At 39.8% G+C, this 27,875-nt stretch overlaps 1 protein-coding gene and 1 long non-coding RNA gene across 3 annotated transcripts in view; one reads left to right on the forward strand and one right to left on the reverse strand.

Annotated features, from left to right (window-relative positions):
• The window catches only part of arhgef28a (Rho guanine nucleotide exchange factor (GEF) 28a), a 51,649-nt gene that overhangs the window by 11,274 nt on the left and 12,500 nt on the right, over positions 1–27,875 (reverse strand). Inside the window, exons 5-33 of one of the 2 annotated variants that reach the window (XM_031734578.2) lie at positions 25,400–25,589; positions 24,902–25,091; positions 23,616–23,685; positions 21,818–21,864; positions 21,596–21,662; positions 16,003–16,109; positions 15,618–15,889; positions 15,357–15,540; positions 15,148–15,256; positions 14,115–14,201; positions 11,906–11,948; positions 10,847–10,948; positions 9,252–9,375; positions 8,417–8,552; positions 8,274–8,329; positions 8,132–8,192; positions 7,877–8,006; positions 7,657–7,772; positions 5,280–5,420; positions 4,843–5,093; positions 4,627–4,752; positions 4,404–4,521; positions 3,997–4,251; positions 3,834–3,910; positions 3,553–3,731; positions 3,243–3,334; positions 2,355–2,540; positions 1,044–1,279; positions 327–374 (exon numbers count right to left, since the gene is read on the reverse strand). In XM_031734578.2, the coding sequence (XP_031590438.2) occupies positions 327–374; positions 1,044–1,279; positions 2,355–2,540; positions 3,243–3,334; positions 3,553–3,731; positions 3,834–3,910; positions 3,997–4,251; positions 4,404–4,521; positions 4,627–4,752; positions 4,843–5,093; positions 5,280–5,420; positions 7,657–7,772; positions 7,877–8,006; positions 8,132–8,192; positions 8,274–8,329; positions 8,417–8,552; positions 9,252–9,375; positions 10,847–10,948; positions 11,906–11,948; positions 14,115–14,201; positions 15,148–15,256; positions 15,357–15,540; positions 15,618–15,889; positions 16,003–16,109; positions 21,596–21,662; positions 21,818–21,864; positions 23,616–23,685; positions 24,902–25,091; positions 25,400–25,589 (3,800 nt within the window). The remainder of the gene's footprint in view (positions 1–326; positions 375–1,043; positions 1,280–2,354; positions 2,541–3,242; positions 3,335–3,552; positions 3,732–3,833; positions 3,911–3,996; positions 4,252–4,403; positions 4,522–4,626; positions 4,753–4,842; positions 5,094–5,279; positions 5,421–7,656; positions 7,773–7,876; positions 8,007–8,131; positions 8,193–8,273; positions 8,330–8,416; positions 8,553–9,251; positions 9,376–10,846; positions 10,949–11,905; positions 11,949–14,114; positions 14,202–15,147; positions 15,257–15,356; positions 15,541–15,617; positions 15,890–16,002; positions 16,110–21,595; positions 21,663–21,817; positions 21,865–23,615; positions 23,686–24,901; positions 25,092–25,399; positions 25,590–27,875) is intronic. The other variant, XM_039615264.1, reaches the window with a different exon arrangement.
• Positions 8,946–13,770, forward strand: LOC120441179. Its single transcript, XR_005613854.1, has 3 exons — positions 8,946–9,107; positions 11,114–11,219; positions 13,647–13,770. It is a non-coding gene; the product is annotated as an uncharacterized LOC120441179 (long non-coding RNA).

The following is a 27,875-nucleotide window of genomic DNA, read 5'->3' on the forward strand; positions in this document are numbered from 1 at the left end:
ATGCAAATACACCCACATTCTCCTCCTCGTACAAATTTAAATTTTACACCAAAGAAGGGGCGTGTGTACAGTGAAACAAAAGATCCTGCTACGTCTCCCGACTGAAAAAACTAAACAAAAAACAGATCAGTGAGATGAGCTCCTGGAGCTCCAGCAGAGTGATGCTACTGTTTACTGAAAGTGTGCAGGCGAATGAGAGCCTGCTTATGATATAGCATGTATCTGTTCATACTGAGATCACAGGAGGTGTTTTTCTTTTTCTTTTAATTTCTTTGTTGGCTTAATATAGATGAGGGCTGTGAGGAGGGTAAATAAAAATAGCTCACCTGCAGACTGTACAGCAACTGAGTCAGGTTTTGGACACTCTGAGCCACCTGTTAATAGACAGAGTCAGATGCAAAACACAGATTAATGGGTCTTCTGCAGATTTCATGTGTGAACATCAAGATTTCACTCCCTATTAGTTAGCTACACAAGTAACTACAAGCTCCATTCCTGTTTAAGCATGAAGTTGCATTCACAGAACACCTGCGCCCCCTGGAGGCCACGCATGAAATGTCACCACATTGTTTAGGGTTAAATTATCACTCAGTAGTCAGCATGAAAAGTTATTCTCTCTTATCAGAGTAATTTACCTCACAGGTCACAGAAAGCTGCAAAGAGCAGCAAGGCTGTTGCATGGTAATTGGAATAAGTCCCCATATCAATATTTAATGCTGCAATACCTCAGGAAACTAAATGGACTTCCTTTATTATGAACTTATCAATGATTCATTAGATTAAGGCCAAAATGTAGTTCTAATAGACTGCACTGAATTATTAAAGCAACAATCTTGAGCCACACATCTGTAAAGACGTGGAAAGAAGCCGTGCTCAGATGCAGGGAACACGTTACCTCTGCAGTACAGCAGCGAGGGAGGCATTACCTCCTGATATCTGCATCAATATTTAACTCAAAAAGCAATTTAATTTATCTTCTCTGTTTATATGGTGAAGTCACATTTCCTACAAGCTAAATCCATTTTAAACAGCAGGTTGCGTACCTTCAAGTCAACGTCGCCTCGATTGTCTTTTTGAAAGTCAGTTGTGGACTGAAACACAAAGGTCTCAGGCCAGCTCCCCTCACTGCCCCGAGGGTCTTCAAGCGAGGCCTCGAAAGAGTCTGAGGGCTCGACAGGTACAGCAGGGCTGACAGGAAACACGCAGTCTGTGTCAGAGTTCTGGCTGTGACTCGATGGTGAACAGGCCTTGGATGATAACATGGCCTTCAGGTTCTCAGCTGGAAAAAAACAGACGGGACAAGTGTAAAACTCAAACTAGTAACATCAGTAACAACATTACTGAATCAACTGAAGCCATCAACAGTTCAATTTTGTTGTAAGAACATAATCCAAGTTTTCTCGCTGGCACCGTTGGCATTTTAAAAATCATGTAACTCTGTTAAATTAAAGCGCCAGCATCTCATACTTTATGAATTTTCCTAAAATTGGTTTATTCATCATGTAGTGAATTGCAGGGTGTGTGGAATAAAAAGAAAAAAAAACATTATGACCATTTCAACCCAGCACCACCAAAGACATTACTTTGATCCCATGGAAACTAAGCTAAAACAACACATGCTGCATGCCGGGCTGTTTAGCATCATGCATTTTTTGCACACCTTTAAATATGAAAGCTGCTATACCAAGAGCTAGAGCTAGCTGGATAAGATTATTTATATCTCTTACTTATATTTGTGATTTTCTGACTTATTCTTACAGTGTAAATATGTTTCTTCTTTTTGCATGTATTGCTCTTTATGTTTATTAGTGTTGCTGACCTATTTTGGCTTCATCTCATATACTCGTACACATGCTGGAATCCTTGATTAACACATAAATGCAAAGGGGACTGTAGTAAGATAAAAGACGATGGGTCACAGATACTACCACATTTATAACCAAAATTAATTTTTAGCTTTTCCATAATGTTTTTCTTCTCTAATAAATGAATTATTAGATGTGTTAACTATTGTGTTCTCTGTTGTTCCCTTTGTGGATTCTAACATGTATTTTAACTTCATTATTTACGTTAATTTGACCTGTTTGACGATCTAAAGCACAAAAAGAAAGGAATTAGGAACACAGGTTTCTGGTTATTTTTCCTCTGTACTGTATTGCTACAGTAGATTTTTTAATTAAATGATCAAGATGTGATCAAGTGCAAACTCTCAGCTTCAATTCAAGGGGTTTTACAAAAGCTTTTCAATAACTGTTTAGGATTTTTATAAGTACTATAAGGAGTACTGTAAGTTGATAGTACTGTGGATATGAAAATATGTTTGCTGAAGTGTGCAGTGCATGTGAAAGTTTCACCTTCTTGCAGCGCAGCGGTCAGCAGTGCAGCAGACTGGGGAAGCTCCTCTGAGTGCGGCTGCACCAGCAGTCGCGGTTCAGCTAGTGAAGCCTCCATCCTCCCACTCAGAACAGAGAGCTGTGCGTAGATCTGCAGCTTCTCCGCCAGGCTAGAGCAGATCTGCTGGTCCTGGCTCGTCAGGCTCTCTGGTACAAGAGTTCATGTAGTTCAAAGAGCGTAAAATGTTAACAGCTACTATGTTTACAGTTTTTCTCAGTTGCTTTGGCTCATTTCTTAAATGTCAGCTGAACGTGGCCAAATCATGTGTGAAACTCTTCAGAACAGTCTGTTACTTTAGCACTTCAGAACAAGCTTTACTTGTTATTGGTGTTTGCAAATATTTTAGAACATTTAGGCAAGAGACGACACTCAGTGTGGTACAATTCAAACCATTCAGAGATGCTTCAGTCTTTAATAATGCTTCTATACGCTCAATATTTTTACTCTTGGTAATATGTAAGCATCAATTCATTTGCAGCTCAATGAACAGCGAATAGTCCATCTAACAGTCACAAATATGCTGAGCCAACATGTGCAAGTCATCAGTATTGTAAAGCATCTTTTAGAGCTTCAGTGCAACAAAGTTAAAACAATGTAACATTTTTCCATTACAATAGATGCAAAACATCATTTTGACAAATGCATACAAGGCCGGCAAGTTAAGACCCTTTGGCAGTTCATCTGCAGTGTTTTAACATTTTAAGAGAAATGCATCTGCAGAGCCAAAACAGCAGCATTAGGAGAAAAGTGTCAAAGCATCTGAAAAAACCCCAACCCTGTAATAAATCTACATTTAAAATTATTACAGTCAAAAGTAAAAACACCCCAAACAAAATGGTTAAAAATACCTTGTAGCTTTTGGATCTTCTGAAAACGAGCCTCGGCAGCTCGCTTCTCCTCGTCCGATTCACTTGTGTATTCCTCTTCTTCCTCCGGACAGCTGAACAGAGGCAACAGTGAAATCAGGTCAGGCAAATGTGTACACATCAAAAAATCTGTGTATTCAGTTCTCAAAATCTTCCTTTTCCCCAGAATACAGAGAAAACCCCAACAATCAAACAAACCCGAATGAGCAAGAATCTGGTGACAGTGGGAAAGAAAAACTCCCAGGAAGAAACCTCTGGCAGAACCAGGCTCAGGCAAGGGCCTCATACACACCTTTCTACGGCCTCTCTAATAAGCCTCATCCATGTGTTTCGCTCCTCTTTGGACGACGTGTGGACCTCATACATTTCTGGTCCAGCCGCTGAGGCGCTGATCAGAAACATCCCTCTCTCTTCGTTCGCTACTTCCCGAACTATTAACTTCTGTAATGGAATCACTGGAGGCTTCTGGTCCTTTAACACATTTAAAGCATGGAGAAAAAAACCCCAAAACAAAACATCAATCATCCTTACATGATGCAGTGTTTATTACTGATTTCTTTCCTGAATGCATACCACGGTTGCAAATGTGTACTTCTGGTCTTTTTCTTGGAGGAAGATGAGGGTGTCTATGAGGAGCAGCGCCAGGACGTCTGGGGAAAATAACAATGGGTAGAAAAACAGTTAGATCAGAAAGGATGCAAAAATGACACATGAACTTCTAAGTATCAGGTATCACCTTTGAGTCGCCCGGTGGCAGTCTTCCACAGGAGCACCCCCTGGTGTTTGAGCACTTGTCCGGGTCCCATCATATCCTGCTTGCGGAAGGTGTGTCCGCTCTTCAGCTTAGCTGCGCTGCGGTTCTCCATGCGGTTAAAGACTTCCTGTAACCTCTGATGCCGTTCGTATTCGCTGACCCTCATGTCCACAGCTGCTATGACCTCTCGAATGTGAGCCAGGGCTTTCGAAAGGTCTGCGTGCTCCTCTGTTTCCTCTGATGGACAGAGCAAAGGAAAAACAAAAATTAAAAAAGGGGGTTTTCATGTTTTTTTTTTAACTAAAGTAAGGTTTTATTTTTTGTCCCCCAACACCTAGGTGTAGTAGTCATAAGAGCCTGTATCCAGCAGAGGGCAGTAGATGACTGACCTTGAGTATAGTGTAGGATCCTCTCTAGCAGCACTGGGTACTTTGTAATCCTTTGGGTTACCAGCAAGATGCACTCTGGGATTTCCCTCCGTCGCACCAAAGAATTATTCCCTTGTTGCTTTAAAAATGAAGTATAGCAATTATGAAAGATCTAGTGAGGTGAAAGGGACTGAGTCTATTTTAATTTAATGATTTTTGAAAGCATGACACAAACGTTAAATACCCTGATGAAGGTCTGAAATCTTTTGTTATGTTGTTGGAGCTCTTTGAAAAAGCTGACAGCTTCATTATGGCGGCTGCAGAATTCTCCGTATACCTGCTTCATCTTCTCCCCGTTCTCATCCGTGAACTGCAAAAAGTAGAACCAGGCGAATCAAACATGACCTAATCCGCTGTAACCACACCTGAGACAAAGGTAGACCCATGAACACCAGCTAACCTGCTGGAGCAAGATGTCTCCTATTCTCTGGATGAGGTAGTTCCTGTGGCCCTGAGGCTGGGTCGAGCTGTGTCGCCGTTCCTTCATGGCGGCAAAGAAGGCGTGGTGAAAGAGGAGCAGCTGGTCCAGACAGGGAAAGACTCGCTCCACCGCTTCGGCATCCAGCTGCACTTCTTGTCTCATGCCTCGCCGGAAAATCTCGGCCATGATGTGCAGAGTTTGCAGGTGATGAAGCTCGGTCTGCATCAACTCTGCATCGGGGTGGGGGAGGTGTTAGATTTGGGACACGTGTTAAATTATGCCAATAAAAAGCTGAATCTCTTACTCAGTCTTAAAACAGTTCTCTGTGGTTTGACACTTTTACATATGAAATCCTGACACATGCAGAAAGTAAAGCATTCCAGGAGACGCCTTTCACAACAGCAACATCTGCTTACCATAGATTACATCCTGCCTCTTGACAGCTCGTTTGTCTTGCTTCTTGCAGAACTTGTGCTCAACCGTCAGGCTCCATGATTCAGCTTCATATTCCACAGAATCAGCTGATATGTCACTGTGGATGTATGAGTCTGTGCAGTCTGCAGATGGAAAGAGGCATACGAATCACTTTAATTTCTCTCAGTCAGTTTTGTTTATTTTCTGTAACATTTTATTTAGTAAAAAGAGACTCCCTAGCTTCTTTCCCCGCTAATTTGACAAAATGACACCTACAAGTTCTAACAAGGTGTTCAACTTTTTAACTGTTCTGCATTTTAACTGAATGATAAAAGAAAGTTTGGATGTTTCTTATCTCACATAATGTTTCTGTACGATTTAATAGCATAACCTTGAACTACAAACAAAGTGCAGGTCATAATGTTCTCCCCACAAGATTAGACGATAACAGTGAAAAAAGCTTCACAGTGCAATGTACTGAAACCACCTGCAGGGCATCGGTGAGGGCTGAGATTTAGAGAGAATCACAGAGAAGTTGTTGGAGAGACAGCAACAATCCACACTTAAACTCTTCACATGTGAAACTCTGGGATCGCATTTTTGATCTTCAGTTGATCCTAGCAGCACTGGGTACCCCGTAATCCTTCGTGTAACCGATCCTCTGATGACATCAGACCAAAACAAGTCAACTTTAGTGACTATATGTTACTTTCGGCTGCTCCCTTGTTACAAAGGATCGCCAGAGCAGGTACTTAAATGTTTAAGCAAGAAAACCCCTCTAAAGTCAGATGTTGGAACTCTGAGGGCACTAGCTTAGTGCATTTCAGTAGGAAAGTCAGGAAAACAAGGGCTGCTCTAACTTTACAAATCCAAGTTGAGGGGGGCATTACAGATTAAAATTCTGACTTAAATATTAGGTTAACCGGTGTGCATAAATTGGCTAGCTGTCTGTCCCTCTATGTTAGCCCTTTGATGGACTGGCACACCCTCCAGGGTGTCACTAGTCCTTCTGTGACCCTGCACTAGTTAAGTAGTTAAGAAAAAGGATAGATGCATTTAAAATATTGGACAAATTGCTATGAAATCAGAAAAAATGAAAAACATTGCAACCACCATTTCCACTAATGGTTTGACTGAAAGTTGGAATGCACTAAAGATTTTACAAATGCTTTGATAAACACTGAATGTTAATCATAAATCACACAAAAAAATCTAGCACAAAATCTTGCCCCTATCATAAAGCCTCCATAATAATTAAAAAGACTAAAACTAACACTGAAACTAATAGAAACAAAACTAAAACTCAACATTTTTAAACAACAAAGACTGAAATAAAACAAGAAATTTCACTCTGGCCTAAAGTGGATTAAAAGCAAAAAGTCAAAATGAAAAAAAAAACATCAATTAATAAGTAAATAAATAATTAAATACAAAACTATAATACTTCTGGTTAGGCCATAACATTTTAAAATATTATTTGTATTGTTAGAAGGTTATAAAAAAACTAGGAATGGTTTTGGAGAATGTTTTCCCAAGTTTAAGAAGAAAGTTTTGGGAAAAAAATAAAAGTGCCACTCAAAACTTTACTAGATCTCTGAATCATAATCATTGGGCGTCCTACGCTATAAGTGCGTCTCAGAGTTGGTAAGGATAACTGCCCTGTGAATATAAAAGTCTAAAAACAGTGGAAGACCCCCGATTCATTTACAGACTGTGGAATGCATGATAATGGTTCACTAAAGCTGTGTAAATCTGAGACTTGTCTGACACACAAACACACGATGCCTTCAGTTGCTACAGGAAAACACACATATCTGTGCTCTCACTAAATTTCAGTACATTTTCTTCCTCAAAGCATCTTCTCTCTGATCAGACGGTTTAAAAAAAAACCTTAAAGTTAGTTTTTAAATATGCATTTCACTGTTACATACAATTTTTTTTTGTATTTGGGGATCCTGAACGCGCCTTTATCACGCCTTTCCTGCAACTATTCTATTTGAAAAGAATATATATTCATTGGTTCTATTTTAAAAGTCAAATATAATGATCAAAAAAGGGTGGAAAGCTACTTTTTTACAGTAATATTATAATCTAATCTTTTAGGAAATAGGAATGTTTTACATTTATTCTTTGACACCCATCTGCTTCCAAACATTTCCTGTTTTAATTTAAAGTAATGGGAGGAACTGTGATGCCTACTCACCAACTATATGCCTTCGTCCCCCATAAAAAAATACTTTCAGTTTCTGAATAATATTCTTACAGTTTGACCTTTTAAACTGCACCGATCAGCTTTTTCTTGCAGCAGCAAACAATGAAACAGAAACTGATCTGTTTCTTTTTGGGTCTTTTAAACAACAAGCCCTATTCATGCCTTACCCTCTCCAAAGGACGACTCGGTGGAGGTGGAAGACACTGGAGTTGGCAGGAGCTCTTCAGATTGGCTGCTCAGCTTCAGGGTATCGGACTCTGTCTCTGAACTCTCAATGAGTTGGCTGTACCAAGAGGAAAAACACAAACAATCGCTACTTGTCTGTATTTTTTTCTTTTTTAATGAATGTCACCACAACAAATTGTGTAAAAGATAAAGATTAATAACCTTTCCACGTTGGGGAAACTTCGTGAGAGAGACTGCGTCACGGCGTCCTTCTTCTCCTTGGGAGTCATGACAGGTAGAGAGGTAGAAATGGGGATCACTGAGTGAGAAGGGCTGTCTCTCACTGTGAAGTCTGAGGGGGTGACGGGAAAGCAAAGCAAATTAGCCTAGATAACAATAATCATCCCAAGTTTTATAAACAGGAAACTCTTGCATGACATGGTTAAAATCACCGGCGACCAAGTGTTGTAAACTCACTCTGTGGAAGGGATGCTGTCCTGTTCTTCACCATGGACACAGCATATTTTTCCTGATGTTTCTAAGTAATACAAATGAGGGAGTCTGCTTACAGCACATAAACAACCGACAAATGGACGATCTGCTTTAGGCCAAGACTCACCTTTAAACACGGGGGGACAGATTCCTTACAGCCCTTATGGACAATCGCAGTGCAAGCTGTAATGGAAAAAAACACCATTTTAAAGTTTTTATACATGAAGAGAAATTAATATAAATGCTCTTTTGAATTGAAGTTTTACCAACTTGAGCAATGTAGTAGGTCCTTTCCAGAAGCTGGTTTGTCACACACCACACACACCGTGGGGCCTAAACAGGACCCTGTCGCAAAGCGATGTCCATTCGGCTGCCGGTCCTTGCCTTCTCTGTCCTTCCCTTTCCCCTTTGAAAGCCACGCCAGAGACATTGGAGTCAACAAAGAGGCCATACATACGCGAGGCGAAACGTGACTGACAGTTACACCTATAAACTCAAGCCCATGCAGGACTTAGTACAAAAGAGGATAAACATCTTTGTGAAAGTTTCTATTTGCAGGGTAAAGTCTCCAACATGCGAGCGGATAAACGAGGCCACCAGGAGGACCCGCCTTTTTCCAAACCGTAAGAAAGTCCACTGACACGGAAATGAAGTGTGGTGTAAACAACAGACACAAGCAGGGAGGGCTTCCACTCTCTGTGCTGACTCAACAACAGGGGATTAATCATTAAAAAGGAAAGAAGCTGGACATGTTTGGTCTGTCCCTCTGACCTTGAGTGCTTCCCAGAAACATTTCCTGGTTCGTGTCTCTCAGAAAGCAAAGACTTGAGTCTAGACGTGGGAATCACCCAATGACATAAATAGTCTTACAAGAACAACACAAATGATCCTTTAATCTACGGATTTCATCACACCAAGGCCTACAGAGCAAACACCTGAAAACACTGCATGCCCTTTCAAGGTATTATACTGAGAGTTTCATGTTGTAGCTAAAGCCAGCTTTAATCTACAACAAGCTGAAGTTATGCGAGTTATTCTTTACATTGTTGTTGTAAGTAAAACTTTTATAGGTGTAACAGCAGGACTCTTTGTGGCTGGGGTTTACCTTGCTTTTGTTACGTGTACTGGACATCCTGCTCTTGAGAAAACTGAATGTGCGGATGACTTTGTACTTCTCCGACTCCGTTTTGGCTGGAATGTTGTATTTATCCAACTCCTCCTCTTCAATTCTGTAGACAGGTTGATGTAAGCAATGCAGTTATTATTATTTGTGTGTGTGTGTGTGTGTGTGTGTGTTCTGCTTACTAACTGGATTGAAGACATAAATTAGTCACCGTGCTCTGATTTCCTTCTTGCTGAGTCAACAAAAGTAAACCAAGCATGACAGGTTTGTTGAGGTGCACACACTCTTACATGCAAGTAGTCCACAAACATAACGGCTATATGACGTGACAAAATATCGTTTCAGCTGATACTGTGCAGCATGTTGTTTCTGTTAGGGACAGGAACTGAAATAAAAGACTGTACAAACATTTCTGTTATCTACCGTGGGGGAAATAATTATTTGATCCCTTGTTGAATTTGTCAAATAAACATTCTCTAACTTTTATGGTGGAAAGAGACAGAATATCAACCAAAAATCTAGAAAAAAAATTACAAAAGTTATAAACTGATCTGCATGTTATTGGGTGAAATAAATATTCAATCTCCTTATAGCCAGAATTCTGGCTCCCACAGATCGGCCGTTTACCCTCTGTGGATTACAATCACTCAATCAATTACACATTCTCCTGTTGTCAACCAGTTTTTTCATTCCAACTTCTCCACCACCATGGGCCTGGCCAGTGAGCTGTCAAAGGACGTCAGAGACAAGATTGTAAACCTGCACAAGGCTGGAATGGGCTACAAGGGTCACCAAGAACACCACTAGTAACGCACTACAATGCAGTGGTTCGAAATCTTGCAGTCCCTGCAACGATCTCCTGCTTAAAAAGTCACATTTAAAGCCCTCTCCTAAGTTTGCCAGTGACCTTCTAAATGAAGGCTTGGTAGAAAGTGCTGTGGTCAGATGAAACTAAAATCGAGCTCCTTGCATCAGTTTGACAGAGAAATGCTGAGTATGATCCAAATAACACCATCTCCACAGTAAGGCATGGAGGTTGAAACATTATGCTTTGGGGCTATTTTTCTGCTAAGGTTACAGGACATTAATACACTAAGAGACCAATGAATGAATCTATACTGTACCAAGCCATGTTTTGCTTGGGGATCAAATACTTATTTCGCTAAATGACAAGCAAATCATTTTTTGGGGTTGATATTCAAAAAAAAATTGAGACTGTTCATTTCTTTGTCAGTTAGAAAACTTCAAATTCAGTAAGAGATTAAATAATTACTTCCCCCACTCTACAAGCACAGACCAAAAAACAAGTTCTCCATTTCTGCAACACTTTGCTGTGAAAGCAAGTAAAAAAAACTAAGAACTGTTAGAAGTTAGAGACATGCATGACAAAGAAAGACATTCGGTGCATATTGTTAAAAGATCCTAATTCTGTTACTGTTCTGCTGTTAGAGGAAATGTGGTTTGTTGACAGGAGGTACACGTGCTGTAAGTTTTGTTTCATTTTTTAACGGTTAGTCTTTTATGTCGGATGGTTAATGACGCGGAAACAGGCAAACAGAGGTTGATCCCCCACATACTCTTTGAGAAACTCAGACAGGGTGAGATGTTGTAGGGACTCTGCCAGCTCCATGCTGCCTTCATCATCAGCAGACTGGGCACGCTTACGAAACTTGATCTCCCTGTAAAGAACAGCGCCATAACAGACCATGTTTATATATTCTCTGCCACTAGAGTAGCTTTGTATGAGTCACAGTTCAAAATAATCCTTTTTTATCCAACACAGGGCTTTGGTAAAACAAAGAAACAAACAAAAATAAACCCCAAGAGTTTTCTTTTGTAAACAGGAGAGCTGAACATCCGATTGGCCCTCTCTGCTCCTGAGATGATCACATTAAGGATATCTACTCTCTCTGACATCATAGAGATCCTGGAGTAAGGAAAGCTGTGCGAGTGAGTGTTTCAAGCAGTCAGAATCCCAGGAATTTGTCTCACAGGGATTACTTTTGCATAGTTTGTCATCATTATACAAAACTATGAGCATCTGCCATTGTTATAAAACATCCACATAACCAGAAAGTTGAAGCGCAAAGTAGGTCCACTTAAAGGTGATTGATAAGTAATATCAATTGGCTTTTCTTTTTTAATGGAAGAACTGGAAACTGTGCTTTCATATTTAAATCATAAACATTTCAACATCAATCCATATCCCTTTCAACTCAGTGATGAAAAACACAGAGCAGCCTTGTGACACTGACAAAAAAATCAGGTTGGGCGTAGAGCAGGGTCATATTGATATCTCTGCGTCACTACCTCTTTTGTCCCTGGAAAAAAAAATAGATCAAACACCAGTAATGCCAAAGAATAGGCTCTGAGTCATCAGGACAAAAGAGCTTTTCATAAAAACCAGCAGCCAAGTTCACAGAGCGCCTGCTGTCACCAAGCAACCTGGTCATGACAGTTACCTACATATGCTGCCCTTGGGATTGCAAATTTATTGACGCATACGGCACTTTCAATTAAGAGCCCCGAAAGGTCACATCATTTAGTGCTAGGAAACAAAAGGAGACAGAAAAGAGACCCTGGAACACAAAATAATCCTAATAAGGTTGAGTAAATTAAATGCAGCGTATAAATACCTTTTCTCATGTGACTGATCTGATATACTCGAGGCTCTTGGCTCTGTGAACACAAAAAAGGGGCAGATGTTGCTAAAGTTGAAAACAATAAAAAATGATTATTTACAACCCAAGAAAAACAGCAGGTAAAGTAATATTCAGACTAGGCAACAAGTTTTGTTGTCAGATTTGTCAGATTTTATTTCCATTCTAGAGAAGCTGTTCAGTTTCATATGACAACATTTGAATACAGACACAATTGTTATGCAAAGCAGCAAAGATGGTCCTCAGGTATCGAATCAGGACAGGACGATAATATGAAAGGCAGTAGCACAGACAGACAATCACAAGTGCTGACCCGTCAGAGACCCACAAGCAGTCATCTTTTATTTAATGGCTGCAAATGTGAATTCTTCTTGCACTCCCCTCGAACGTTCTGATTACAGCGAAGCTGTGTCGTGATTACGAAAGCCATACACAGACACAAAGACAAGCCAAGGTTATTACAGTTTGGTGATTCTAATTGAATTCTCTTTTTTTCTAATCTTAACTTTTAATTTTTTGTTTCATGTGTTTTGATGAAGAGCATTAGAGTATATTTTTACATTTTGATGTTTTTTTAAGGTTAATATGTGTTTTGTCTAAAGTCCGTATAAAACAAGAATAAATGTTTTCTGAATTTGTCACATTGCAGAAAGTTGTGTTATTAAGTGTTTAACGTATATGATTAAAATATGATGAACAAATGAAGAAACTCAAGCTTTGTGAGCATTTGCAAAGACAACAATACTACGCCCATCTGTAGGAAAGGTGCAGCCTCTCAAAAGTTGAAATACCAGTTGTGATTTGGTGAATGCGTAACAGAAAATAAATGCATTCTAGCGGCAGTATTAGAGTTTAAGCCAAAAAAGATATTCCAGGCAACAATGCCCTACACAAGAATCAACTTTTCCAGCAGACTGTTAATGCTGTAAAGATAATAACTGTGTGGCCAAGTAAAGTAAGGCTGTCAATAACAAAGACCCAAACATTATTTGGTAGTATTTCTTTGTCTCTCTAGAGTAAGATTAAATTGACAGATATGCTCCAAGCCATCTAAGTTGAAGTGGCAGTCATTGTAGAAACTTTTCTCAAATTTCAGGTTCATGTTTCTTTTGTAGTCGTTTATGTTTTGCACAGAAATAAAGACTGTACTTTTATGATTTGTGGGGAAAAAATAATTTAAATATTATACGCATCCAGCAGGCAGTGTAATATTACTATAGGTTACTGTTACTAACTGGTTTTCCCTCATTGACAATTTGCATTTTTTCCTCAATATCAGCCCTAATTACCCCATTATATAAACTTTAGGCTAACATTGAACCTTAGTTGATAGTAAATAGCAAGCTATCATAGTACCGTATCATCCCAATGGAGCACTTTGCTCTCAGACTGCTAGCTTAGTTGTGGTAGAATGGGAGGCAGAGCCTTCAGCTTTCAGGCCCCTCTTCTGAGCTCCCAGTTGAATTCAGGAGACAGGCACCCTCTTTACTTCAAGATTAGGATTAAAAGTTAAGAGCTGGGTCAGGTGTCCCTGAATCCTTGCTTAGTTACGCTGTAATAGGCCAGGCTGCTGGGGGCTCCCAATGATGTATTGAGTGTTTTTCCTTCACACTTGTTTTTATACACCAATCTGAATTTAGTCATTAATTTAATCATTCATTATTATTGCCCTCTTTCACAGTGTGTCTTTTGTGCTGTCTCCCTCCACTCACCCCAGATCGCAGCTGATGGCTGCCCCTCTCTGAGCCTGGTTCTACCGGAAGTTTCCTTTCCTTCCCACTGTCACAAAGTGCTTATGAATAGTGGGACATCTGATTGTTGGGGTTGTCTCTGTATTATTGTAGGGTCTTTACCTTACAATATAAAGTGCCTTGAAGCAACGATTGTTGTGATTTGGCTCTATATAAATAAAATTGAATTTAAAATTAAATTGAATTATATGACTATTACTGCTTTTTTTCCACATTATTACCAAACTATTACCATGTTGTTACCAAGTTTCAATATAAAATTCTATCAAATTATAACTCAAGCCATTTTTCTTTTTTTTTAAGAGTTGAATCAGTTTACAATAATAACCTTTAATCGCCCCTCCCACAAACATGCAAGCATTAACAGTGACAGCGGCATGCCGGCTTTGCTGGGCCTTAGCACAATGAGACGGCTGCAGGTGTCCAGTACTTACTACCAGGGTGGAGCAAAGACAGAGATTTAGACAGAGAGAGGGCCTGAAGAAGAGATCGGCTGTGGCTGACACTGTGGAGCACGGCATCTACAGGGCACAGTGGATAGAGGACTGCTCATAGATCAACTAAAGACACTTGAGACTATCAGCATGTACAGTCAACTCTAAGCTAAAAGCTGTTAAACAGTACTTAAACTTCTATTTCATTCAGTTTTGTAAACTTGTTTTGAATAAAAACTACTAATAACAACTACGTAAAGAAAAACCTTAAACTCTGATTGACATTTTGAAAAAGACAGTGTTTTTTTTTAACGGTTGCCACTGTCATGTCTACGCATTTCATATGAAGCTGGAGGCAGCAGCCGGTTACCAGCTGGCTCACCATTTTAACAGGAAACAGCTAGCCTGGCTCTGCTGGAAGCTAGCAAAATCCATCTAATTTGTTTAGTCCGCACAAAGAACACTGTTTAAAAATGATAAATTGTGTTTTTCCAGGAGAGGTTTTCTGCCAGACTATTTCTTGTCTAGGTCTGGTACACTCATTGTGATGTCAGGACTCCAGAAATAACTGACTCCAGCCAAGAATTTGTCTGTCACATAGAAGCACCACTTTTTTATTCAATGCATAACGTGCTAATTTGTGGACTATAACTGTTGCAGGTAGGTTAGCTTACACCCACTGTTTCGACCCTTAGATAAAGATAGATATTTTTTCTCTGTACATATATTTACTATACAGACAAGAGGCTGAATATTCTCAAATGCAGGAACGTGAACAAGCATATTTCCCATTCAAACCACTACTTAATTTACTTAGAGTTGACTGTACATTATATTAGTTGTAAGGCTATCTAGTTCAGCTGATCTGTCACTTGAAAGCTAATTTAAAATTAGCTAAATATAATTCTCACCGACCAACGATGTGAGACTACCCCATCAGTGACAGACAAAAAAAGCAAAATAAAAAGGTTAATTGGAAATGTTAGTCATGTGTTAAACTTTTATCATGCTCAACGATCTGAGCGTTACTAACCGGGGCTGATATCTGAGGCTTGGTTATCTCGAGTAAAACGAGCTGGACGTAAGCTGATTTTGGAGGAGTAGGAATAGGATCGCAATCGAAGGCCCTCGTCAACCAGTTCCTACATGAGAAACAAGTAATGTTTGAAAGCATTAGTATAAAACTTGTAGAGCACTTCATGCTCATAAGCTGAAGTACTTGATGAGAGGATGGTATATTACTTGTGAAGTGGGTTCATATGCTGATGCAGACTGGCTACGGGTGCAAGTGAGATCAGGAGAGGGGAGAGGGAAAGTTTCCTCTTTGTCTTCACTTCTCTCCACATCTGACGAGAGCGGGGAAAGTGGAGACTTTGGCCCGACGCTTTCTTCTTCGCTGTCCACTTCCAGAGCCACCAGACTGGGACTGGAGTTATAGATGACAAATTAGTTTGACACTATCCGTACTCACAACGCACCGGAGAAGACATCTGATGTTAATACCTGAGGTCACAGGTCTCCATTGGTGGACTGCCTCTCTGATCGGTCTGCTCGGAGGAGGCGGGACGGATCAGCCTTGTGAGAGCCAGATCGACAGGTGAAAGCAGGGGAGAGCCGGATGCAGAGGATGGGTAGAAGTCTTCTGAAAAGGGCGGAGGGGTATCGGTGGCTAAAAGAATTTCCTCCGAGTTGATGGTGTCCCATAGACTGCCATCTGTCCCTGTACTGTCCCTCGTCACTCCGCTGACATTGTACTTAATGTCAACATCATCCGCCTGAGGTGAAAACATAAGGCAGGAGAGGAAAGAGCAAAATAAAAGAAATTTATTGAGCAGCAAAATTAAAAAATGAAATTTTATAATTAAAAAGAAAGAGAATGACGTATGACCTGTGCGATGGTGTGGTCGCTGCTGTGGATCGCAGAGAGCAGAGGGTGGGCAGCTTCCTGAGTGAACTGGCTCTGTGCTTCACTGGACGGCATGCGATCTCCATTTACTATGACAAGCATACAGTTAAAACTTCAGAGGAGATTCACTTTGGTTTAGAATCATTCAAACAGACTACTTCTTCTTGTCACACACACACCACTTTCTTAGTAAAGATCAACTACTGCACACTCTTGATTACAATAATTCCTCCCAGCATCAGCCCCATCAGCCAGAAACTAGAGAGAGACGGCTCTCAAGGGCAGGATAAAATAATCAGGCGACTTATCCACACAAACAAATCAAGAAAACTTCACCATGACGTGGTCAAAAAAGCATGTCATCATGATAGACCTTTAAATCATTTTTGCTTCTCTCTCCTGCTTTTTTTCTGTTATTTGAAGTCTTTTTTTTAACCATAATTCAGTCATCCTATTGCCTAAATGTCATGGCTTAACACGAATAAAGCAAAAATGTGATGACCTTTAAGGGGTTGTTTTTATAGAAACTTCCACATATGATCCTTACCGGCAGTCTGTTTGTTTTCTGAGGGGAAAAAAAAAGCAGATTACTGATTTGCACTGAGTCATGCTCACTATCACTCTCCCTCTCTCTTTTCTTCAAGTGCTAGGTCAACACAGTGTTTATGAACACTCATTCGTAGCAATATTCAGAAATAAAGGCAATGACCTTGGTTAGATTTTAGTTTTGATCTCATAAAAATCCAATGATGAAGAATAAAAGAAACAATGTTGCCAAAGTTTTATATCCATGTGCATGGTTTTTAAGATTTAAGAGGTCATAAAGCTCCTTGAAATCAGAGTTGAAGTTGTTAAGACTTAATTTTTTGTTTTAATTCATTGACTGCTCGGCACTGAAGAGAGAGGCATCTCTGTCTTAATCTCATCTTTCAAATCTGATCTGTTTTCCTTTTGTCGCCATATAAATTTTTTGTGACATTTTCTGGTCACTGAGCCTATACATGGTTAGGATCTGTTTGCGCGTGCTGCCTCTGGCATTCAGGAGCTATTCTGCCAATTAATAATCTCTTTTTAGGGCGACATAACATTCATATCTACTTTGGCTTAAAGTTTCTAAACACTACATACTTTGGTATTTAGACAGAAGTGAGGTTTTAGGACTGGCCAGAGTTTGTCTAGAAAGGAACAGTTAGTTCCAGGAGGCTGACGCAGGAAACTCTTTTCTGCGCTAAGCTCTTGGGTTTGAAACTCAATGTTTTTAAAAAAATTTATTTTCTGGCACTTACGTCAAGGTTCATATCTTGGAGTTAATGACCAACAGGGGGCGACACCTTTGCCTGCATATAGAGTTTTGCTTGGCAGTGTTTCCCAACTACAGTGCCACGGCACATAGGTGTGCCATGAGAAATGATCAGGTGTGTCGTGGAAGATTATCTGGTTCCACCTGATTTGTACTCTAAGTGATCGGCGTGAGTAACGGGCAGAACAATTACATTCTCTTCCACTAGAGGGCAGTACAACTACCTGCTCTAATTAAATGGGTTGCCAATTGCCAGTAAAACAGAAGAAGATGAAGAAGAAATGACATAATAGTCATGCTGTGAGTGAGACAACACAGCGCGTAATAGCAATAGATAAATATTTGAAAAGAGAAAGTAGTCAATCTGACCTGGGTCCTGGAAAAAATTCCAACCCAGATGAAGTCCCTAACATGAGTAGTGGCCAGAAGAAAGCAAAAACGATATAATGGGGACAACTGAGCCAATTCTGCTATAGCTGGTGCGCAGGGAAAAATTATCAATATGCTTTTTGTGACATTTTTGTTTGGTGGTGTAGCGTGCGATTTTTCTAATGTAAAATATGCGCCCTGGCTCCAAAAGGTTGGGAAACACTGGTCTACAGTCCTGTGCTCCCTCACTACGTGACCTCAGTAGACAGTTTTCTGATGACTCCCAGAGGACAATCACTAGTTTCAGACTATAGTGACTAAAACATGAATTTCATAATGTGAATAAGTCATTAGCCAAAGAGCATGCGGTGCTCTTTCACAGTCAGATCCATACCATACTCATCAGCTTGGGTTTCAAAACACTAAAATCATAAAAAAAAGCTCAGTTTAAGTCTTCATAACATGACTAACCAGTGGGTGACATAAAATTTGGTACTTCTTTTATAGTGTCTATGGTCCCAGCAGCTCCCTTATTTTGCAAGGGGTCACCTTAGATAAACTCAATGACTCCCTGAGGGGTTTGTGGGTGATAAAAAGCTAGTATACTGACCAGAGGTGGGAGGTAATTAAGTACAAATACTTGGTTACTGTAGTTAAGTAGAACAGCACAATTCACCATTACTCCACACTTCAAAACATTAAACCAATTTGAGTCTAGATGGAGGAAAACTATAGCTCATGAAAGAATATCTCATTGGTGTATCCATTACGAGGGCTTTCTGCATACAGAGATGAAAGAGGCAAATATATAAAAAATTTATGCACCATTTATAGCACTATGCTCGAGTTAAAATGGGTCAGAATGTTCTGGAATGGTTGTATGTACATGCAGATGTACATAAGTTGCGGTCATGGTACTTCAGCATCTAGCTAGCGCTACAGGAGGAGGAGCAAGCATAAAGGGAGCAAAGTTTTTTTTAAGTAATTTCAAATGCAGTGTCACTAACAGTTCAACACACATCAACAAACATACAAACTGTTTGAGTGCAGTTTGTCACACAGTGTGTTGCTAGCTAAAGGTGCAGCTGTTGCATTTCACAGGAAGAAAAGATAACTTCACTCGGAGATGAAGAAAGATGTAAGAAAGAGAAAGATGTAGAAAGACGGGCAGGACAAAGGATGTAATGTCCTCATTTTTAAAAATATGGTGCACAGCCGGTGAGGTGTTCCTGGTCAGAGTTGGTTTACATAAAGGGTGGCAGAGATTAAACTGAATTTAAGCTGATGATGCTTTGGTTCATTCAACTTTTATAACAAATGTATACTGTCTAGTATAATGACAGTATAGGGAATGGAAATCAGAGAAGATAGCTCTTGAAAAATTTGCTTACAGCTTGTTCAATTCAGTTGTGTAAATCCACAAAGAGCAGCAGCAACAGTTGATCACAGCATGTACACAAAGAAAATAGCTCACAATACTAAACAGGAGTAGAGCTCAGAATAGAAATGACTGGGTTCCCTTCTGTGAAATCCCACTTTAATATTAGACTGTACTCATTTTCCTGTTCAAAAAAGTTTGTATTCTCATCTGTTAATATCATTTAATTATTTTATTATTTTATTAATATAGCAGAAGGTTCAGTTTACTTTTTACAAAAAATAGCTGGTGGAGATGCCCTCCAAAGAGCTATTTTTTTTCCTTTTTTAATATGAGCACATTTAGAGCTTGTAATTTTTCACTTTTACTTGGGTAAAGAATTTGAATCAGTACTTTGACTTTTACCAAAGTATTTTTAACACAAGTATCTGTACTAGTAAAAAATGCTTCTACTTTTGACACCCCTGTCTATGACACTGTCAAATATTTTAATCTATATTTTATTGGTGATCAGATATTGTTTTTCTCTTGCTTTTTTCTGAATCTTATTTTTTCTCCTTTTCTAACCTACATTAGTGGTTTCCAGTTAACTTCAGATGAATCTTGTCTTTAGTGCTAATTAGCAAACGTGAGCATTTGGTTTAGATTAAAGGTAACTCTGCATGTATTTATACAAATATACACACTATAAAGCCTGCCACATGATCTGTATATGTAATTTGACCGTTATATGTATTTAAATAGCACAATATTTCCCTTTTACTATGAAATGTAGTACATTTAAAGTAGCCTGAACAATGTCTCAAAGTAAAGTGCTGTTGAACATGTACAGTGTACATAATTACTTGGGCAACTGTAAGGGAGTGGTGGTTGGCATTTTTATTTTAAACACGTGGAAAATTGCCTTCCTTGATGAGTGCACTTTCCACCCAGACTTTGATGTCTGGACCGGCCACGGCTGCACTAATGTAAAGGAAATCCTGGGCATCACAGAGGCATTTCCTCTTTGCTGCTCTCACACAGTGAAGACATACAAGTAGCGCAAATGGAGCTCAAATATACAAGGCAGACTTCTCATATAGTTCCATGACTTTTATCTTGTTTTTATATATCTGCTGTGAGCTTTAAATAGAACCTTTCACACAGGCAAAAACAAAGAACCAAGATTCCAGTAAACTGGATCTAATGGTGACAGACACAAGCAGCACAAGTCTCGGCTGGTAGACTAATCGTAACACGAGCTAGCTCCAACAATAACTGCCACCGCTGAGTTATGTCAGTGAAACATGAGAAACTGTTATGATCATTTCAACAGATCTGGAAAAAACAATAACTCCAAATGACAATTTTTCACCACAGTAGCCCCAAGACACTGTCATCCCATCTAAAGCACTCAGGCCAAAAGAGAGTTTAGGAACTTGAGGAATATAAGGAGAAATTTGCAATCTGTGGAAAACAATGGGACAATGCCTCGTGTTTTTCACGCGACACTACTTAACGCCGACACTTCGTCGTAAACGCACACACATACTTTCATTTATACAGAATTTACAAGCGCCATTCAGTAGCACCAGAGTCTCTCCAAAGTTTACAACAAACTCTTCATTCTTCCACAGCATCACACAGGAAAATTAGCATTCGCAGTAACCGTGGTGACACCTGAAACACTTAAGCATCCTCTTCAACTTTTTTTACTAGCCAATGAGCTTCAGCTTATATAGTCTTGGGTAGATGTTGGATTTAAAAGGGAATCAGCGTAAATGCATGTGTCTTATCTGAAATGTCAGCTTTTGTAAGCCGAGGACACTTTAGCTTGTTAACATTCCACCTCTTGCTTCGAGTACACAGCTCTACTGTTTGATCCAGGAGAGAATCGGGGGAGGGGATGGCAGGGCGACAAACCAGAGGGGGGCATCTCATAGCTCAGACAAAGTCTGAGTGGGACAAGCCTGACCCCATTCCTGTCTTTGTCCCAGTGACAGGGCAGATTCTTGGACCCCTGGACTGAGTCATTATGGAGCCAGTGTGGGTAAAGACACAACCAGCATCATCCAAAGACTCCCGGAGGATAATATGTCCATTTAATAAACGAATACCACCTCTGTGCCTAATACAGAAGCCCATCCCTGTCTGTGCCCGTGAAGCAGCAACTGCATCGATTTCCAATGATGTGATTCAAAACAGAGCTTCGCATATTGTGCTAAGACCACGAGAGAAACAGTTCCTCCCCAGGCTTTTGTACTAGCTTAATATGTTCTGTTCCCACACCCTGCTGTTCAGTGCAGCCACAAATATGTTGTTGTATTTTTTATGGATTACCCATTCATCATTTAATCCAGATGCTGAAGAGTTATTGCCGTAATATTAAAACGGAAAATAAAAAGTTGTGATTGCTGGGCCAGAACGTTGGGCCAGTGAATAAATCATCTGAAAATACTTGAAGCAGAGGTCGAAGAGAAGAGAAGAGAAGAGAAGAGAAGAGAAGAGAAGAGAAGAGAAGAGAAGAGAAGAGAAGAGAAGAGAGTTACCAGATAATGAGTACTCTTCTTCATCATCATCGTCATCTAAAGACAGGACGAGCTGCTCTTCAAAAACCTTTAAGCAAACACAAAAAGCATGCGTGCCTTTTCACCAAAATTACATATAGTTTACTTGAAAACATCATAAATGCATATGGCTGCATTCAAAAACCAGGAATGATCATAAGTGGCAAATCTGCAAACATCTACAACATATGTATGTATACTCACACTGTCCACGAGCACATGCTGTTCCTCATGTCGTTCCTTGTTGATGCCTGTGCAAAAGAAAAACACTTAACCAAAAGCTGAAGCCTGACACACAAACACCCTCATCTTCCTCCTCCTCCTCCTCCTCCTCCTGCTACTGCTGCTGCTGCTACTCTAAAAAAGAGAGTTATGTGGAAGGCACAACATCAGGTTCTCTGGATGTGACTCTGCTATCCAGGAATGGAAAACTAACCAATCAGACTTTGTGCTCGTCCAAACCAGCAGGTCCAGAGAAAGAGCACAAGCTCCCTACTGTGGAGCTGTTATTTCAAGAGGATTAATGGACGGCTGCTAGAGTCGCGACGGGGTTAAGGTCAATACCGAGGTACACTTCCTGCTTCCCTTTATGAGTCGATACTGCCACCTGCCATCTCTATGGTTACCAAAAAGAGTAGCCACAGGTTGAAGAAACACAAAATGTGTGTGTGCGTGTGTATGTGAGACATAGATATAGAATGACAGAAAATAATTACCAGCTGGCATCAAAGATTAGCAAAGATTAGTCTCTGCGTGTCTGCATGCCAGCCTGAACATGTCACCGCAGGGAAAGAGAAACAATGTGCTTCTTCAGTTTTCTCTGGAGGCTCAGATGTGCAGCGGCTGTGCCTTTTATGGTGTCTGTTGAAAGTGTTTTTCTAGTCTCTTTAGGTCCTAAGTGATGGATGTCTGATCATACCATTGTTTGCTCAAGTGAATCTGTGGCTGTTCATTTTTCCACTGCTCCAGAGTAAAGTCTCCAAACTCGCATGCCACCGCAGGCAGACAACACGCATGAGCTGTTTGCGCACACGCAGATCAGTGTGATGACAATAGCAGGGTTGTAAGTAATTATTATTTTCATTATTGCAAAATCCTTTGATTGTTATTTTTGACAAATCAAACACTTTGTTTCGGCTACAAAGCATCAGAAAAGTTTAAAAATGACCGCTACAGGTTCTCAGAGCCTGGGATGAAGTCTTTAAACTGCTAGTTTTGTCTGACAAAACAGTCCAAAGTCCAACTATGAGAGTAAGTGATCTGAAATATTGAAAAATGCAATGATCAGTTTATTATCTGTCAATCAAGAATTTGGATCATGACTGAGTTCATGGAAGAAACAGTGCTGACGTGTGTGTTTATGAACCTTTTTTTGTTGTGTGTGTGTGTGTGGGTGGGGGGGTTACACAGCCGGAAAGTCCATGTAATATGGGACAAGACACTGCTTTGGTGTGGACTGAGCTCAATCACTACTTCTGTAGTAATAACATGAGTAAGGACAAACTTGATTAAAGCTATTTCTTATATTTACTGTCAATTAGTACGGTCCAAGATAATTCTTTATTCTAAAATCCATAATTCTAATCCAACATTTTTGGTGAAGACTTGCACTAAAGGTACAATCAGCTGCTTTTTAAGGTTATTTAATAGAAGAAATACTGCTGTGCTCATAAATATAGACTGATTAGTATGTAATTACATCTTCTAACGTATAAATTTTGAATTAATCCATAAAAATACACAGGAACAGACACCGGTTTGTAAACGCTGCCATGTTATCCCACCGTCTTGGATACAGTGATAAGTTGGACATAGCTGCTCTTCCTAATCACATTTTATGTATGTGGTTAGAGACCGGCCCCATCAAAGTACACGAAAAGCTGGATAAACATTGGCCTCATATTTTTCAGATAAAAGCCTGAAAGTAATCAATTTCTCTGATATTATGAACACAAATTGACCACAATACTACACATTAGACTGAGTTTAATTCCGAACTTACCTTTGTTAGTCTGAACACCTTCATCCGTGTCCCTCTTGCCCACCACAGTATCAGCTCTGAGCACATTGATCTTGGACAGAAACAGATATTTGAGTAAATTAAAACTGCCATGAACTGTACAAAGAAACATGACATTATGATAAAGTACAATTATTTAGTCACTACTGCAGTCTTACTATAATATGTGTATATATAAGCTATGTATGGATGTATGTCCATATGTACTCACCTACAGGTGGGCCAATGTGAACCAAACTTTGCATGAACAACATCACACATACATTATTAACATCGCTATGTTTTTTTCATTTGCGTATTCATCATCCAGGAATGTCACATTCTGTTTGTTTGTTTCAGATGTGAAGTTCAGTGTACGTCAGCCTTTGCTTTGTTTTTGCTAGTATAAATTACTCTAACTTCAATATCAATGTCAATTTTATTTAGAGAGCACATTTCATTACATGTAAACTCAATGTGCTTAACACACACACCCACACACACACACTCGTGCACACATAGATATTAATTATAAGCCTGTGAGAACAGAAACTCAAAACTTTTCTATTGGTTTCATTGGTCTGTTTCTGAGTGTAGACCCATATGTAACTGACCTCAGGTCAGCAGGCATTGTGTTCCAAAGAACAGGACCACATTAACTGAAAGCTCCCTCAGCTCACTTAGATCTTTTTCTGGGAATAGTTAAGAGCTGCACCTGATGACCTGAGTGGTCTGATTGGGTTATCAACACGGAGCAGGTCACAGAGTTGTTGGAGAGGTCAAACCATTGTTTGCTTTATGAGCTCACAAAAGGATTTTCAAGTGTGTCCAAACATTAAAGGTGGACTCCTTATATTGATTTCCAACTCCATATTTAAACTTGTGGACACTACTATTGTAGTTTCACATGATCCACAGTTCAAAATAATCCTTATTTGCCTTATAACAGGCCTTGACGCGACCCCTCAGTTTATCCTCTGCCTGAAACAATTTGCTTTGGCTTCTCACTCTTTAAGGTAATCCCCTTAAGCCTGTTATCATCAGCTAACGTCATTCATTTTCTTCCCTCATGCCCTTCGTTTTACAGAGGTAACGTATTTACTGCTTCACTCTTATCAAAACGTGTGATTGTTAAAGAGCATGAGTGTTTACACAAGGGTTTACTAAACTTATGATATGGCCTTAACTTGACAACATAACTTTACATCAAGCACAAACAGGCATGGGAACAGTCATTTGCATTTTCTTCCCTAAATTTTCAACAGATATCCCCTGCGGTTTATTCTCACCATTTTAGAAACACCAAAGTCTCCTAGTCTTTCTCGCAGGACCATGATGCTCTTCTGAGGGGAGCTTCCCGGGGTATGCCTCACAGAGAGGGCTAGAGAGTCGGTCCCAGGACAGAACCTCAGCATGTAAGAACTGTTGGACCACAAGCACCACACACCAGGAAGAGGGCTAACTGCAGGACCTGGAGAGCTGATGGGGAAAAGATTTACTAAGAGACTTCCAAATATATCAGCTATTGTACATACTTCTCAAGCTTAGTCATTGCAATGTTATTACTGCATGTGGAAATGTTGGAGGTTTATCATATATAAAATATATTCTCTGACATTTAATGCATGTGCATTTTGTGTATATTTCAATCTTTATTTTTTCAGCATTACTCATCATTTACTTCATAAAGTCATTATGTACAATATTACAGTAATATCCTCAAAAGGAAAATACTACTATCTGTCAGGAGTCGAGAAGAGTCAATAATAAAATAATAAGAGCCTTACGCTGCTAGCAGCATGAACATGGCATGCTGTCCAGACTTTTGAGCCAGTTGGAGGGGTGTGTCTCCCTCCTGATTGGGTAAGGTCAATGCCCTTTGACCTCTTGGTTGGTGAATTAAGAATCGGGCAAGGTGGACCAAACCCAAACGCACCGCAACGTGGAGAAGGGTTTCTCTGGGGTGAGGTTTGACAGCTGGAGAAAAAGAAAAGAAAAGCGAGAATTATATGGAGGGAGAAAGATACTGAATAATCTTTTAATCAAGGAAATGTTTAAAAAGCACTGACACATGTAAAACAGCCTTCTTAGGATGTGTCTTCTGAGTAATCAGTGTCAGGATTGTTTGTGTGAGTTGTTCATGTAAACAAAAATTACTTTTAGTCAATATGAATGAATCCAGAACTTGTCCTGCAATTTCAAATAGACTTCCAGTGCATCAACACAGCAGCAGGGCACTGTGCATATAAGGAATATCTGGAGTGTGACTCTGCGTTATGCCTGTATGCACTATATGAACATTATTATTATTACCAACTAAAACCAAATGCTTCCCTGAGCAAACACCTGCTGTGACACAGTTGCTAGCTCTAGCCTCCTGTTCACTGGAGTATAAGGGAGTATAAACAATGAGTATGAGGACATGTCAGCAGTCGTTATTCCCTATGACTGACTGATCTTTTAACAGTCTGTAGTCTAATGTAGGGCAGCAGAAAAGAGCAAGCGAAAAACCAGCAGTAAAATTCTTCTCTCTACATCGATGTCGTCTAGTAAGCTCAGGAAGAAACGTTAAAAAAGATTTTATCATCTGGGTCTTCCCCCCGTCTGTGGGTGAGAGTTACCATGGTACCATCTTTCCAGAGCAGAAACAATGTGCAGAAGAATTCAACTATTTCTCTTCTCCTTTCCAGTTCTTGTTGAAACCCCAAAATGAACTGAAATGTCCTGCCGCCTCAACAATGGTGCCATTAAATTGTGACCCAGTTTGGAGACACCAAGGGGAGCGAATGCTGCACATGCTCTTTATGCAAAGTTCAACAAACAAGCACGTCATTGTCAAATTGTTGTCATTGCAAATAGTGCGCCGCATGGCTATGGGGGCCAAGAGCTACTTTGAATTTGCACCGCACCCAAGCTTTGCATCAGCATTTGCTTTTTCTTTAAGCAAACCATGACCATACATGCCAAATAAAAGGACACACACACACAGTCTGAATGCAGCCTTTAGCACTGCATGTGAATATGCTGCTTCAGGCTGCCTGTAGTCTCATTTGCTTTTCCTGCTTATGATGAATACAAACAGTCTGGAATTGTAAAGGCATAATGAAACAGCTGGACCAGGATATGTAATTCCTAATTTCTTATTTTCATTAAAATTTTGTTATACTATTGAGCATTTTAATCCTTTTCATTAAAAAGGATAGGTCAAAAAATAATAAATAACTCAATCTAAGGCTAGATGCCAGAAACTCTAGCAATGGAAGTGTAGTGCAAAGGATTGTGGGAGTTGATTTAGCACCCAAGGAGGTCTGCAAGACAACTCTAATCTGACCGAGAAAGAATAATGGCAATAATTACTTTGTCTTTGGAGCAAACCAGCCTCTGCCCAACTGGCTGCCTGGTCCTCTGAATCATGTGATGACTGAGGTGAGCCGCACAGTCAGATCTCATTGGGTTTGAAACCACTGAACACGAGAGCACCAGAGCAATAATGATCTGAAGGATTAATACTGTCCTTTCCTCAAAACTACAAAAAAAATGTTTTCCAAATGATTAAATAACTTTACTTTTGTGATATCAACATGTGAAGATAGTGGGCACCTTGTGTGCTCCTTTCCAGCACAATGTTTTAGTGTTTTCATATTATCTAATACCAGACCTTGCTGCAACCACTCAGTTTAACCTCTGTCTGAAACCAACAGTTTCTGCATATTTCCCTTTCAGGTCAACTTTTCTGATTGGCTGCCCCTTTTAAACAGAGGGGTTGACCTACAAGTAGGTGGAGCTTCTCTACTCACAGCCAGAGCTGTGTGGTTAAGTCATGATATTAGGCATATCCACTCTCAGTGGCATCATTAGAGAGCTAAGAGACTGACCTTATTATATTAAACTTGACCATGTTCTATATGAGTATCTACAATCTACCATAAACCAAGCAATGTACATTTATGGTCAGAGGTTTCCATACACTTATCATGCCAGTTTGCAGCTTTTAATGATTTCTCTGAAAATTTCTTTTTCCAGGGTGCAATAATTGTACAGCATACATCTTTAATGAAAATCTATGCACAAGTTTAAATTTATTTTGGATTTTCTCTAAAGCACACAGGCACAACAGCATTTGGTTAAATGTCCCGATAACAATTGCACATTGACCAGACACTTTAACTAGCTTCTAGCATGATTTTGGATATTTGACCATTTCCAATGTGTATTTGAGAATGTGTATCACTCTTCTGTTGTAACACTCAGTTGGTATCAGTA

Source organism: Oreochromis aureus, linkage group 7 (genome assembly GCF_013358895.1).
Source record: "Oreochromis aureus strain Israel breed Guangdong linkage group 7, ZZ_aureus, whole genome shotgun sequence".
Lineage (NCBI taxonomy): Eukaryota > Metazoa > Chordata > Actinopteri > Cichliformes > Cichlidae > Oreochromis > Oreochromis aureus.